General features: G+C 39.9%; 1 protein-coding gene across 1 annotated transcript; it reads left to right on the plus strand.

Annotated features, from left to right (window-relative positions):
- Positions 1–211: 211 nt before the first annotated feature.
- On the plus strand, positions 212–7,579 carry LOC120106738 (nuclear pore complex protein NUP133-like). The gene is made up of 3 exons (XM_039119787.1): positions 212–528; positions 4,869–4,993; positions 5,081–7,579. The coding sequence occupies exons 1-3, from the start codon at positions 338–340 to the stop codon at positions 6,919–6,921; spliced, it is 2,157 nt and encodes a 718-aa protein (XP_038975715.1). The 5' UTR covers positions 212–337; the 3' UTR covers positions 6,922–7,579.
- The last annotated feature ends 5,405 nt before the right edge of the window (positions 7,580–12,984 follow it).

Consider the following 12,984-nt stretch of genomic DNA (forward strand, 5'->3'; position numbering starts at 1 on the left):
GCCAAGCTTGAGCCGGATTTTTACTGTGCCGAGCCCGAGCAGCTCGGGTCATTAATAGCCCTAGACGCAACCTATCTGACTGGAGCTGCAAGCTTATCAATTCCACGGCCAGGATTTGTTATGGTCGTTTTTTCCTCGACGAAGATTCAATTCTCTTCGGCGACATCCCAGCAATTCAAATATCCCCTCCTACACCCCCCCCCCCCCCCCCCCCCCCAAACCTCGGCGGAACCTCCCTCTTTCTATCTCTCCTTCTTGAACCCTAGACTAGAAAGAAGCTCTGAAGATTCCATTCCCCTTCACTGCACGGGCAAGAAACCCTCGCGTCCGATCGGCGATGTTCTCTCCGGCGGCGAGGAAACCCCACCTCGCCTCTCAGAAGGACCGGAATCTTGGGCACGCTGTCCTCGATTCCCCCGCGACGCCTCTTCCAGAGAGCAGCCGGTCGGTCTTCGGCGCTTCCATCCCCAACCGGCCGATCACCGGCACACCGGCTCCGTGGTCTTCTCGCCTGTCCGTTCTCGCCAGGTAAAGGGGAGTCTAGGGTTGTGAGATCAGTTTGGATGTTTGAAATATTGTGGCATTTTATTTCTTTAATCAGTTGGTAGCTCTGCCACTGATTAGTCCCATTAGGGTATTTGAAATCTATCTTGTTGGATATCTATGTCTGTTTGAATGTTTTATTCTGAAGTTTTTGGAAGTGTGAGCTTGAATCATAGCGGTGGAGGTGAAAATATGATGTTTACTGATGGCTCTTTGGCTATTTGGAAAATAATCTATTTTCCAATGTTTGGCTGTTGGGGAAATAATCTTTCTTGTATTCTGCTTCTGTGGTCGGAAACCTGTTGCATAGATAGAAAAATCCGGGTACTGGCAGAAGAATGGTATTCTTTTAGATTGATACGGAGACACCAAATCATACACTTCCTGAATTCTGAAGAAGTGTATGCTCATTATAGGAGAAGGAATTGGAAATATCTCAGTAACATACAGAAAATTTTTTCATTCCCAATGAGAGAACAACGAGCTCGTTGATGGTCGAGGTGCTTGACTTGCTACTTTGTTTAGTGGGGTATTCTTTTTTTTTTCCTTTTTTTCTGTTGTGAAGAGGAGGTTAGCGGTATTGGGAGAAGAAATCGAGCTCAGATGGTTGGATGGGAAAGGCTATATGAATAGCACAGGTGGAATTTTTGTTATGTAAGTGATGAAAGAGATGAATAGGTCATCACTTGGGAACTAATTGTGGAAGACAACGTTTTAGAGGGAATGCAAAGGTTTTTGTTAAAGGAAAATGTTTTGGTGAAATAAATTCACCAACGTACTTCCATGACTGATAAGATGATTTGCAACAATCTTACTTCCACGATAGCCCTTATGTCTTTAAGATGCAAACTTTACTATGAAACCTACCAACTTTGTGATAGATTTATGGACTTGCTGTTCTCAAGTGATGAAAATCTAACCAACATTTGGTCACTGATGTATGAATATTCTATAAATGAATGGGATTTTATAACTATTATCCATCCTTTTTTGTCTTTTTGCTTTACTTGCAATCCCATGTGGTGGTGCACATGCACAAACTTCCCTAACCTTTCAAAGGAAATGATTTTTTGGTGTTCACATTATCTCATTTTAATGGGACACCATAGATGCACAATGCTTTGGGAATTCATGTATTGATCTCTCCAACTTTGCTCTAATGTGCCTATAATTTCATATGGAGCATAATATGTTGGTCCTCCCTTTACACCTCATTAGATGTTCTAGTGATAAATGTACATTAGAGGAAGGCAATTAATTAAGTTTCCGTCCTAACTTTCTTTTTAAAAATTAACAAGCAGTTCGCATTTATTTTTCATATTTATTGAAACTTTAAGGATGCCATTAATGCTAATGTGTCTTTGATTTTATTTGCCCTACTTACACTTGCCTAGATTGCTTAATGCTTTCATTCTTTAATGTTAAGCTAGTCTTTTTATCTTATTGTCATGTTGTCTCTTACCCACCACAAAGCTCAGATTCTCGATAATCAACTCCATGTCTCTCCTTTTTATCCTTGTCCCGCTCTTTACAGTGAACCCCTGAGATGCCACCTTAAAATTGCTTCCTTTGCAACATGAGTTGTGGATCCTCCTCATACTCATCGACAAATAGATATTTCATGGCCATATGGTTTGTGCCATCATGTTTGACTGTCTTATTTAATATATCTTGTAATGCTAATTTAATGCATTCTTTAGTATCATGCTTACTCTACTGAACTACTTTCAACTCTTGGGTTTTATGCACCTCTCTGCATCCCCTATAACTCAAGCACCTCAGTTATCCGCCAAATTACATGCTTCTTTAGATTAGGCATGCCTAAAAATCCATATGAAAACCATAATGTTTAAAATGCAAGTACCATCCTTTAATAATCATTGCATGCTCCCACCTAATGTTTCCCATCATTCTGTGCTAAAATCTGCAAATATGGGTATCATTTTACCCACTCGGACTGAAGCACCTCAAATACCCGCAGACTACATGCTTCTTTAATTCAGGCTTCCTAAAAATCTGAATCAAATCATTTTGAAGTAGCTTCTAAAACCAACTTGTGTTCTTTAATAATCTTGAGTGCCTCCACCTAGTGTTCCGCACCTTTTTGTGATAAAAATCTATACACATGTTAAACTATTGGCCAGCAGTCATATGATCAGGTAAAATGGTTGCTAGCATAATGAGACACTTAAGCTTATAACTTAATCTACTTAAGTAATTTTAACAGCAATGGAATCTTTTCAGAAAACTTAATACATTAAGATATCATTGTTAGGAACAGTTGAGATTTTCATTATTGTAAGTTTTTTATTATTACTTGCATGCGTTTATCATTTTGTTGCTCTATGATCAAGATTACACCATTCAGAACTAAGAAGATAGATAGTATACATTGTAATCAAAAGGAAATTATTTTGCTAATATGGAATAGCAAGGCCTAGCAAAATGTGAGGAACAAATGTACGAGAAACAATTCCAAGAAATTAGACCAAACGATCCATTTAGACTAAAGATTAGCAAAATTGATAATGTTCCTACGAACCCCAACATGATATTTGAGTTGGAAGAGTCACTTGTTCATTCCATTCCAAACTCTCCACCATGTAACTTGAACACAATATTCAACCTTTCAACTCCTTGTTTTGAAGTCAAAATTCTGGTTAAATGCCATTACATGCACATTTCCAAAATGTAGGGTGTAGTTTTAGCTTGGAGCATAAACCTAACTCCATAAAGACCAAGAGGTTGATCAAAGAGCAAATGATTAAATATTGTTACCCATACAAATTCCCATTGGTTATTAGTAACTTGAAAGAAAAAAACATTCTTTTGTCCATAAGTACAGGTGAGGTTTACTTAGTACCATGCAACTCTTGGACAACCTATTGGCCCATTTAGACCTTTATCCTAGGCTATATAAACAAGGTGGATAACTTTCTGTGATCTGGGCATGTTTTAAGAATGTGGTTTTTACTTGTCTGCTTGGGGTGCAATTAGCTTATGCATGCTACATGGTTGACTAATTTTGAGGTTGCTTGCAGCATACCTACGTTATTGTAGTCTTAATAGTTGAACATTCATTTCTTTGTCATGATCATTTAAGTTGTTCTTGGATATTGTGCCTCATAGATTAATTAGACCATAGTTTTCTTGCTTTCAGAAATATGTTTTTTCTTGAGGAAATTCACTTGATCAGATGATTACAATATGGTAGCGGGAGGTGCTCATTATTGGCCATTCGGTTAAAGGGATTCTAAAAGTAGGTAGATGACAATCAATTTTATTTGGGCTCACCGTGGTGATGCATTTGCTTTATGAATGATGGGGCATTGTGATTAATTTATTTATTTCTTGGCATTTGAACCCCACCCTTGGCAGCTCTTATTCGGGAGAACAGATTAACTTAAATTGCAGATGGGGTTTATTGTATAAAATTTGTTCTTATCAAGCGAGTAGGTTAAGCTATGCTGATCCTTAGGCTCATACGACTGAAGCCTTGTGATGGTCTTGATCTCAAGAAAGACTACAGACCAAGCCTCTTCCTTGATTTCCAGTTTGTGGGGGTATTTTGCATGTATGTTAGTCAAACCATGGGAGCTTGTTTATGCTGAGATGATTTTTAACTTTTGGTCTAATGTAACATGACAACCTTTTTTTCAAAATTGTCATGTTACTTAGTAAATCAGGTCTTTAAATCATCATAAAAAAGAAAAGAAAATCACTTTGGAGTAGTTTTGGAACCATCTATTTTAGAAACAAAGGTTGTTTAGGATGGTTGAGCACATGTTTAAAATGTGAAAAGTGGAGTACAAGCTTGTACCACTTGTACGACATGTTTATTACACATCTATATAAGTTGAGGGACATAGCTATGCCTGCTTAGAGATACCATTCCTCTACCCTTCCGTTAGCCAGCTGACATTCGATGTATTATAGATACATTATGATAGGCACTTTTGCTCCTTGTACATGGCATAATATAGTGAGGATCTATGTTTATGCTTACTAGCTAAAATTTTATTATTTGAAGATATTCCTCTACCTTATTCCTGGCTAAAACTTTATTGTTTGAAGATATTCCTATGCCTTGTTCTTGTTTCATTTAATTCAGAGTTTTTAAGGGATTTGGTTCTTGAACGATTCAATTACTGCAAATATTGTAAGAAATTATTATTTTCTCTTCCATTCAACTCTTTGTTCTTGAGTTAATTTTCAGTTTATTGATTAGACTGATGGACTACAATCTCCTGCAAAAATGTTTTTAAGTCAGTCTTTCTAAAGTAGAGAGTTTGATAATCATTTCTCATTTATCTCTTTCTATTCAGGATTCCAACTGAGAAGAAAACTGAGAAGGGGGTTGATGCAAATCAAACCCAACCTGTATATGTTGGAGAGTTTCCCCAAGTTGTTCGCAGTGCTCAAGCAAATCTTCTGCAAAAGAGTGTTGCTAGTAGGGCTTTTGGTTTTGAATCGTGCTTTTAGTATGCTGTTCTTTCCAACTACCTCTTGAGAAAATGATTTTCTTATTTCCTTGCAGATAACACGGTGCTTGCTGGTGGTATGGATGAGGGAACATCCCTTGCTTGGATAATATGTGGAAGGCAGATTTTTATTTGGAGCTACTTATCAGCTGCAGTTTCAAAAAATTGTGTTGCACTTGAAATCCCATCTTCTGCATTTGGGGACAAAGATGACATGAAGTTCATGCATGGTAATCACTGGATGGTCTGTGTTGTCGGATGGGATATTGCATCATCAAGCAGTGAAACAATGTTAGGGCAATGCAGCTCTGCTGGCATAGTCGTTTGTAACCAAATGACTAAAGCTATTGTATATTGGCCGGATGTCTTCTCAGACAGTGAAAACATTCCAATTGCTAGCTTACCAATGCCAGAATCTGGAGAAAGTGATTTGACTAGTGATGGAAGGAAAGCTGCCAACCGGAACCATGGAAGCAATTGTGTTGGAAGTGATAACTTGTCTGAACATGATAGAGTTAATTCAATTATCGTGACTGCAATTCCTGGTAATTATCATGAATGTATTGCAATAGCGTGTCAATCAAATGGTGACTTGTGGTTGTTTCGTTTGACATCGGCCAGAATATGTCAGAGAAGAATTTCTCATGATGCAGTAGGAATTAGTTCTGGTCATTCTCAGATGAATAAAAGGCATGCAAGGTCATTAATCTGGCGTTCTTTGCATGCTTGCCCCAAGGAATCTGGTCGGCAGTTTTTTTTGTTGACAGATTGTGAGATTCAGTGTTGGAATATTATGCTTGCACCTGATATTAATATCACAAAACTTTGGATTCATGAAATCGTAGCTGATGATGGTGATTTAGGTATCAAGAAAGATCTAGCTGGCCAGAAGCACATCTGGCTTTTGGATGTGCAGGTGGATCGCCGTGGGAAAGAATTTACTGTTCTTGTAGCTACCTTGTGTAAAGATCGGGTAAGCAGTTCAAGCTACATGCAGTATTCTCTTCTAACAATGCAATATAAGTTTGGTCAAAATTTCTCTTTGGAAAATAGTGGATCAACGAATGAAAGGGTTCTAGAGAAAAAAGCTCCTCTTCAGGTAATAATTCCAAAGGCAAGAGTGGAAGATGAAGAATTCTTGTTTTCTATGCGGCTACGAGTTGGTGGCAAGCCATCTGGCTCAGCAATTATACTGTCTGGGGATGGAACTGCTACTGTAACCAACTATTGGAGGGGTTCCACTCGACTTTATCAGTTTGATTTACCATGGGATGCAGGAAAAGTTTTAGATGCTTCTGTTTTCCCTTCTTCAGAAGACAATCAGGAAGGAGCTTGGGTTGTTCTTACTGAAAAAGCAGGAGTTTGGGCAATACCTGAAAAGGCAGTCTTACTTGGTGGGGTTGAACCACCTGAGCGAAGTTTGTCACGTAAGGGGAGCTCAAATGAAGGCGTTGTGGAAGAAGAAAAAGGAAGCCAGGCTTTTGGTGTCAATGTTGATCCTAGGAAGGCTACTTCTGAGGCATGGATTGCTGGAGATAGACAAAGGGCAGTCTTTATGAGCATTGCACAACGAACTGCCCAAGATGAAGAAGCAGAAGCATTGCTAGGTTGTTTGTTTCATGAGTTTATTTTGTCTGGTAAAGTTGAAGGTGCGCTAGAGAAGCTAAGGAAAAAAGGAGCATTTGAAAAGGAAGGTGAAATCAATGTTTTCACCCGCATGAGCAAATCTATTGTTGACACTTTAGCTAAGCACTGGACAACAACCAGAGGAGCTGAATTTGTGGCTTCAGCTGTTGTGTCTTCTTTACTTTTGGATAAGCAGCAGAAGCATCAGAAATACCTTCAGTTTCTTGCTTTGTCCAAGTGCCATGAGGAAACTTTCTTCCAGGCAGAGTAAGGATTTAACATCCCTTATTTTTGATTATGCTTGCATTTCTGGCTACCTGTCTTAAAATATCTTGCCCTCATCATACCATCTGTTGGACACAATTTGACATTGTTCTCATAAGTATCTTTGATCGAGTTCTCACATATCTGTTTTTCTGCAAATATTTAGGCTGGAATGCAGGTATTTATACAGTTACTCGTTTCTTCATTTTTCGAGGTGCATTTGCTTTATGTATCTGTTTTCTGCCTGTCATTCCTGTACTTAGGAATTGGACTATTTATTTGGAAAGTACTTCTAATAATTAGATTGTAAAGAGGTTTCAATGATGCTTCAAGCTAGGGCCTAAAGGCTTGTATAAGATAATGTACCCTTGGGCGGATTGAGTGTGGGCTGGTGGGGGCAGGAGAAACAAGTATGACGGCCTAGGGGAAGGGAATAGGGATGTGGTGCGGCCTAGAATATGCAGCAGAAATCTCTCACTCTAATTCTCTTATGTGATGACTTGGGTTGGCGTTAATTGGACGTGGTAATGAAGGGTTTAAGGCCTACGATTGAGGTCTGAAACCTAAGAAAAATTGTGATGGTAGATAGATTGAAGCAATGGTAATGGAAGTGCTATGAGTTGAAAGTAATGAAGATATCTATGGGCTGAATTTAAGAGTTTCACCTATACCCAAAAACTCAAGGGGTTTTCTGGCGTCTCACCAAGAAAGAAGAAGAGCCTTTGGAGTCTCACCAAAGGGGAAGAAGAGAAGCCTCTCGCCTCTAGATCATAAACAATTTGCAAGCCAAAAAATTCTACATTGATTTATTCATCATGTTCACCTCATTAAATAGATGAGGCAAGGTTCGCCGTACCGGTACCGAACCCCGTACCGGTGCCGCACTAGTATAGGCATACCGAGTGTCGGTACGATACGGTACGCTCGGTACCGACCGTACCGATATTGGTGTACCGATACCGGTATCCATCGGTATGGGTACGGTACGCTCGGTACCGACCGGTACCGACCGGTACAACGAACCTTGTGTTGGAGCATGAAAGGAAATTAATCTCATGATAAAACTCAGGTTAAGACTCATGACTAAACTCAAATACTAAGGGCTATAGGACTCCTAACCAAAGTAGGACTTGACCAAGTCAAGGGACCAAGCAAGACTCCTAATCAAAGTAGGACTTTGACTAGTCAATCCCATAAACATCTCCACGCCTAAGACTCTTCATGCCATGAAATCCTAATGAGAATAGGACTTCTATGCGGATGGACACCTCATCACGTCCTCAATTGGGTCCACACAAAGTGACTTGGGTTGACTCAATTACAACTCAATTATATGGACTCAATCCAGCAAATACAATTCAGCAATTACAAACCCAAAACAAGAACTCAAGTAAACCCAATATAAAAGTTCTCAATGTGACCTAATAGACCAAATTAAAAAGGCTCAATCCAATGTAATTAAATGCTGGAAATCATGAACCTAATGTGTTTCGGACACTTCCAAGCAAGGATCCAAACTCGACGTATGTCCATTATGACTCGGGCTCGTGCTCCTGCATCAATTCTTCCCGGCTGAGAAGAACTCGACTCCATCGAGTTGGGGCCGAAGAGCTTGTGCAAATCTGAATTCTGGCGCGGGATCTCCTCTGTCTTCAGCCACGAACAATCTGAAAGGGGTCGGTTCTTCTACTTCACCAAGAATTCTGATATCCTTCTTGGCGTGCCGTAATCCGTTGATTGCCTTGATCTGAATTTATGAATTCTAGGAAGGGATTTAAAAATCAACAAAGGAATATGTTGTCGAATTCCTGTTTACCTGAAAATGCACTAAACAGATCGTTGTTAGAACCGACAAACAAAGTTTTAAATTAATTATACTCTTACCTTTTCTACTCGAAGAATAGTGGTCGTAAGAGGTCGATCCACAGGAAGGCGATTGGAGTTGTATAAAAATCAAAACGTTCACTCGGATCAAAGCCGATTTTTGAATAATAAGAAAAAATATTACTTCGGGGATGTTGAATGATTCTCTAGTCTACCAGAGAATGTTTTCTATTTGAAAATAACGAAAAGACAGATACTTGGAATCGAAGAGCATTTATAAATTTAATGAAATATTTAACTATTCAAAGAAAAATTTTAGCATGGATGAAAACAGTGCTTAAGAAGATTGAAGCCTGGAACATAGATTGCATGAGAGAAAATTTCATATATTGCATGAAAGAAAAATTAAAAGATTGCATAAAAAAACAGAAATTAAACTGAACCTAGAACAAGAATTGCATGAAAGAGCATTGATGGATTTCATAAAAAGAAACTGATTACAAAATAAAATGGAGATTGGAAGCCTAATGCTTCTTCTCTTCTGCAAATAAAAATAAAATAAAAGAAAATAAGAAGCTTCTCCCTCCCGGTGGAACACACATTTTTTTTTCTTTTTTTTCTTTTTCAAGAATAGAGCATACTCTGTTTTTTTTCCTCCTCTCTTTTTCTTTTGAACAGAGCTCCCACCTCCTCTCTTCCCCAGCCGAGCACTCCACCCTTTTCTCCCCTGTTTCTTGGCCCCAACCGAGAGCTTCTACCCCCCTCCTCTCTTGGACCAGCCGAGCACTCCCTTTATAGATCAACCCCCTGGAAGGAGGGGGAGGATGCTTGGGATTTTGAATCGGAAGGAATCGGACGCGTGATTGGATGCTTGATCAACGAAGAGGCGGACTCGGAGGCTTGACTGCAGCGTGATCCGTGGAGCTCGGACCATGGAGGAGGCCTGGATCATGGGAGGAAGGAGAGGGCGGACGCGATCTGTGAGGCGGACCGCTTGGGATTTCAAATTCGAAAGAGAGCTGGACTGCCGGTGATGCGTGGGATGATTGCTCGCGGATGCTGGACTCGGAAGAGGAGGAGAACACGGATCCGGATGGGAGGGGGAACGGAGGAGGAAATCTGGGAGGATTGGATGCTGGACCGTTGGAACCCATTGCTCCTCCCTTTGATGCGGAAGAGGCGGATGCAGAGGCGGAGGAGTGTGGACTTGCTTCTTCGGGCCATGCTGGATCACGCTTGCAGTCGGACGAGCGTGGGATTCGGAAGCTGGACGTGGCTGGGCGGAAGAAGATGGACGCGATGCTTGGATGCGGAAATGGAAGGCTAAAGAAGATGGCTGGATCACGGGATGCTTCACGGCTGGGATGTTGATCACGGAATGGAGCTGGGGTCTCCCGTGATCGATGGGAGGAACACACGGACCGGCTGGACTTGGATGCTTTGGGCTCACACGTGATCCACGGGTGAGAGACGTGGAGGCTGCAACGGAAGGATGTGGACAGTTGGTGGACTCCACTGTTAGCTCCCTACTCTGTCTTCAAATCGGGCTCGGTTCTGTGATCCTTGGATGGTGCTTCAAGATCTTTGGATGGTTGGTGGGAATCCATCAGATATGACCGATTCCTTCTTTGGATTTGGCAGCTCTCCGGGAGGTGAATCAGGAAGAGGGGATGCGGGAGATGGGCTGATATGCGTGGGCTGGAGGAAAGTCGTTCGGGGGCAAATGTGCTTGACCAGGTCATGGTAGGATTGGGCCTGCGCCATCTTGTACCAAATGCGCATTTAAGCTCTAATTTAATGATAACCTGTGCCAAACAAAAATATAATATTAAATCAGAAATTTTATTGTTATCTATTAGCAATAATACTAATTTAAATGGTGTGTAGATCGCCCTTTTGTGCTCTCATCACACCCTCCAACTAGCTTATTGCTAGTCTCTAGCAATTAACAAGCAAACGATAAAATGAGGGCACAAAAAGATGTAGTCTAACTTATGATCTTTTTTTTATTGTAGCTAAATGCACAAACTAAGATATGTACCCATTTCGTAGGAAATCACGATTGCACTTAACATGTGCAACAAGCCTTTAAACCCCTAGGTTACCCTAGTGGACGAGTGGTCTCGTGAGGGTTTGCAGTGAAGTTACCCACAAACTTCATCAGTCAGGGATTTTCAATGTTTAACTCAAAATTTGAACAAGTATTATTGTATGAACCTAGAATTGCAAGGATAATAAAGACTTATTGCTATCATATTTAAGCAGACTCTAACTCAAGTTCCATTACACCCCATCTATCTGCTAACAAGTCAAGAATGGAGTGAGGTGCAAGATAGTATCATATAAATGAGTGGCTTTCACTTACTTCCAACGTGATCACTCTAATTTTCAAGACTTTCTAGAGTTAAATGGTAATGAACACCCAAGATTTAACTTTTAATCAGACTGAATGCTAAGAAGAATGACTTGTGCAATATCTAGCCTTATTAAGCTTTCTAGCTGACCTGTTAGCAATTGTTAGGCCAATGACTTCCGATCTAGATGGCTCAGGGCACTAGGTATAAAGACACCCCTAACAGGCTTAATAACTCAAGTCAACTAGACTCTAAGGCCGAATTAGTTACTCAGAGTTTAATCTAAGTCATTTTCACCTTTTTACGCGAACACTCGCTGCTTGCCAGGCAAGAGGCCCGGTTACTCAGTGAGAAGGCTTAAAATAAATCTTTTTTTTTAGGGTGTTCATCACACATCTAACTTTAAATTATCCAGAAGATTAAAATATTCATATTAGTTGCAAGTTTACATACCCCACTATTCATGTGCTTACGTGTAGGTACTAAATCGTCTTCTATCATGTTAGCAGAAGATAGGTGGGAACGAAAACTCAAGCTAGAACTGCTATCATATTCTTAACTCAAAAGCTATTGTCAAAACAATTCCTAGTTTGTACAGCCAAAAAGTTAGATTTTGAGTTAAAAATTTGAAATCCCCCTTTTTTTTAAATCTTTTTAGGCAGAAAAATCAAAAATATTCTCACCTCCATACCTAAATCTAACATTGTCCTCAATGTTAAAGAAAATTTAAAGTAGTAATAGGACAGAGGAGAAGTTACCTGATATGGGTAGGTAAATTGACAATTGGGGCAAAAACCCCCAAACCTGCATGTTAGTAATTTATTGAATTTTTTTTTTATTTTTTAATAATATTTACATGTTGGGTTGCCTTCCAAGAGCGCTAAGTTTTATGTCTTCAGCCAGACAAAATGTAGATTCATTTTTTTCAACCATTATCTAAGAATGGTTTTGGAAGAGTCCGAGGAAGAACAGTCGGCCGATGACGATCTATGCTCATAAGGGGAACAGAATTAGGGAGCGCATGCTCGACCCCTTCCTCGGAATGGGCAAGGTAAGCCTCTAAAGGGTCCTTACTATAAGTTTGTAAGAAAGTCTCCTGAACCAGACTTTCAATCATGTCAACTTCATTGATTTCTTCATCGTCTGGTGGTTGTTTACTTATGTTGAAGACATTAAGCTCGACTTTCATGTTGCCAAAAGATAACTTCAGCATGCCATTTCGATAATTTATCACAACATTTGCTGTGGCTAAGAAAGGTCTATCTAAAATTATAGGTGTGACTGTCTGGATGTATTACAGGTTCGGTGTCAAGGATAACGAAGTCCACAGGATAGTAAAACTCGTTTACCTTCACTATTACATCCTCTACAATCCCCTTGGGTACTTCACCGTTCTATCTATTAAGGAAAGGGTAATATTTGTGGGCTTTAATTCCCCCAAACCTAACTTTTGGTACACATAGTAGGGAAGTAGGTTCACACTGGCTCCTAAATCTAATAGGGCTCTCTGGATGATCGTTCTCCTTTTTTTATTTCAATGGTGGGGCAACCAGGGTCTTTGAATTTCGGGGCAATTTGTTGTTGAATGAGAGATGAGGCTTGTGCAGCCATAACAGTTTGCCTAGGAATGCTGGTTTTTCTTTTGACCGTGGTGAGGTCTTTCAAGAATTTTGTATAGGAGGGAATTTGTCGTATGGCATCGAGAAAAGGTATATTTATTTGAACAGTTTTAAAGACTTTCATTATTTCATCAAAGTTAGATTGTTTCTTTGAGTCCTGAAGTCTACTGGAAAAGGGAACCTTAGGTTGTATGTTTCTATGGGTTCTTTCTTTTGTTCTGTTCTTGACCCCTCTTTTGAATAGGTTCTTATTGGATTCATTCTTATTTTCTT

Source organism: Phoenix dactylifera, unplaced genomic scaffold (genome assembly GCF_009389715.1).
Source record: "Phoenix dactylifera cultivar Barhee BC4 unplaced genomic scaffold, palm_55x_up_171113_PBpolish2nd_filt_p 000615F, whole genome shotgun sequence".
Classification (NCBI taxonomy): Eukaryota; Viridiplantae; Streptophyta; class Magnoliopsida; order Arecales; family Arecaceae; genus Phoenix; species Phoenix dactylifera.

Excerpts from the sequence above, each read along its gene's own strand:
- LOC120106738 (XM_039119787.1), top strand. The coding sequence starts at position 338 with ATGTTCTCTCCGGCGGCGAGGAAACCCCACCTCGCCTCTCAGAAGGAC. Across the intron at positions 529-4,868 it reads CGCCTGTCCGTTCTCGCCAG|GATTCCAACTGAGAAGAAAA; the intron begins GTAAAGGGGAGT and ends CTTTCTATTCAG. Across the intron at positions 4,994-5,080 it reads TCTGCAAAAGAGTGTTGCTA|ATAACACGGTGCTTGCTGGT; the intron begins GTAGGGCTTTTG and ends ATTTCCTTGCAG.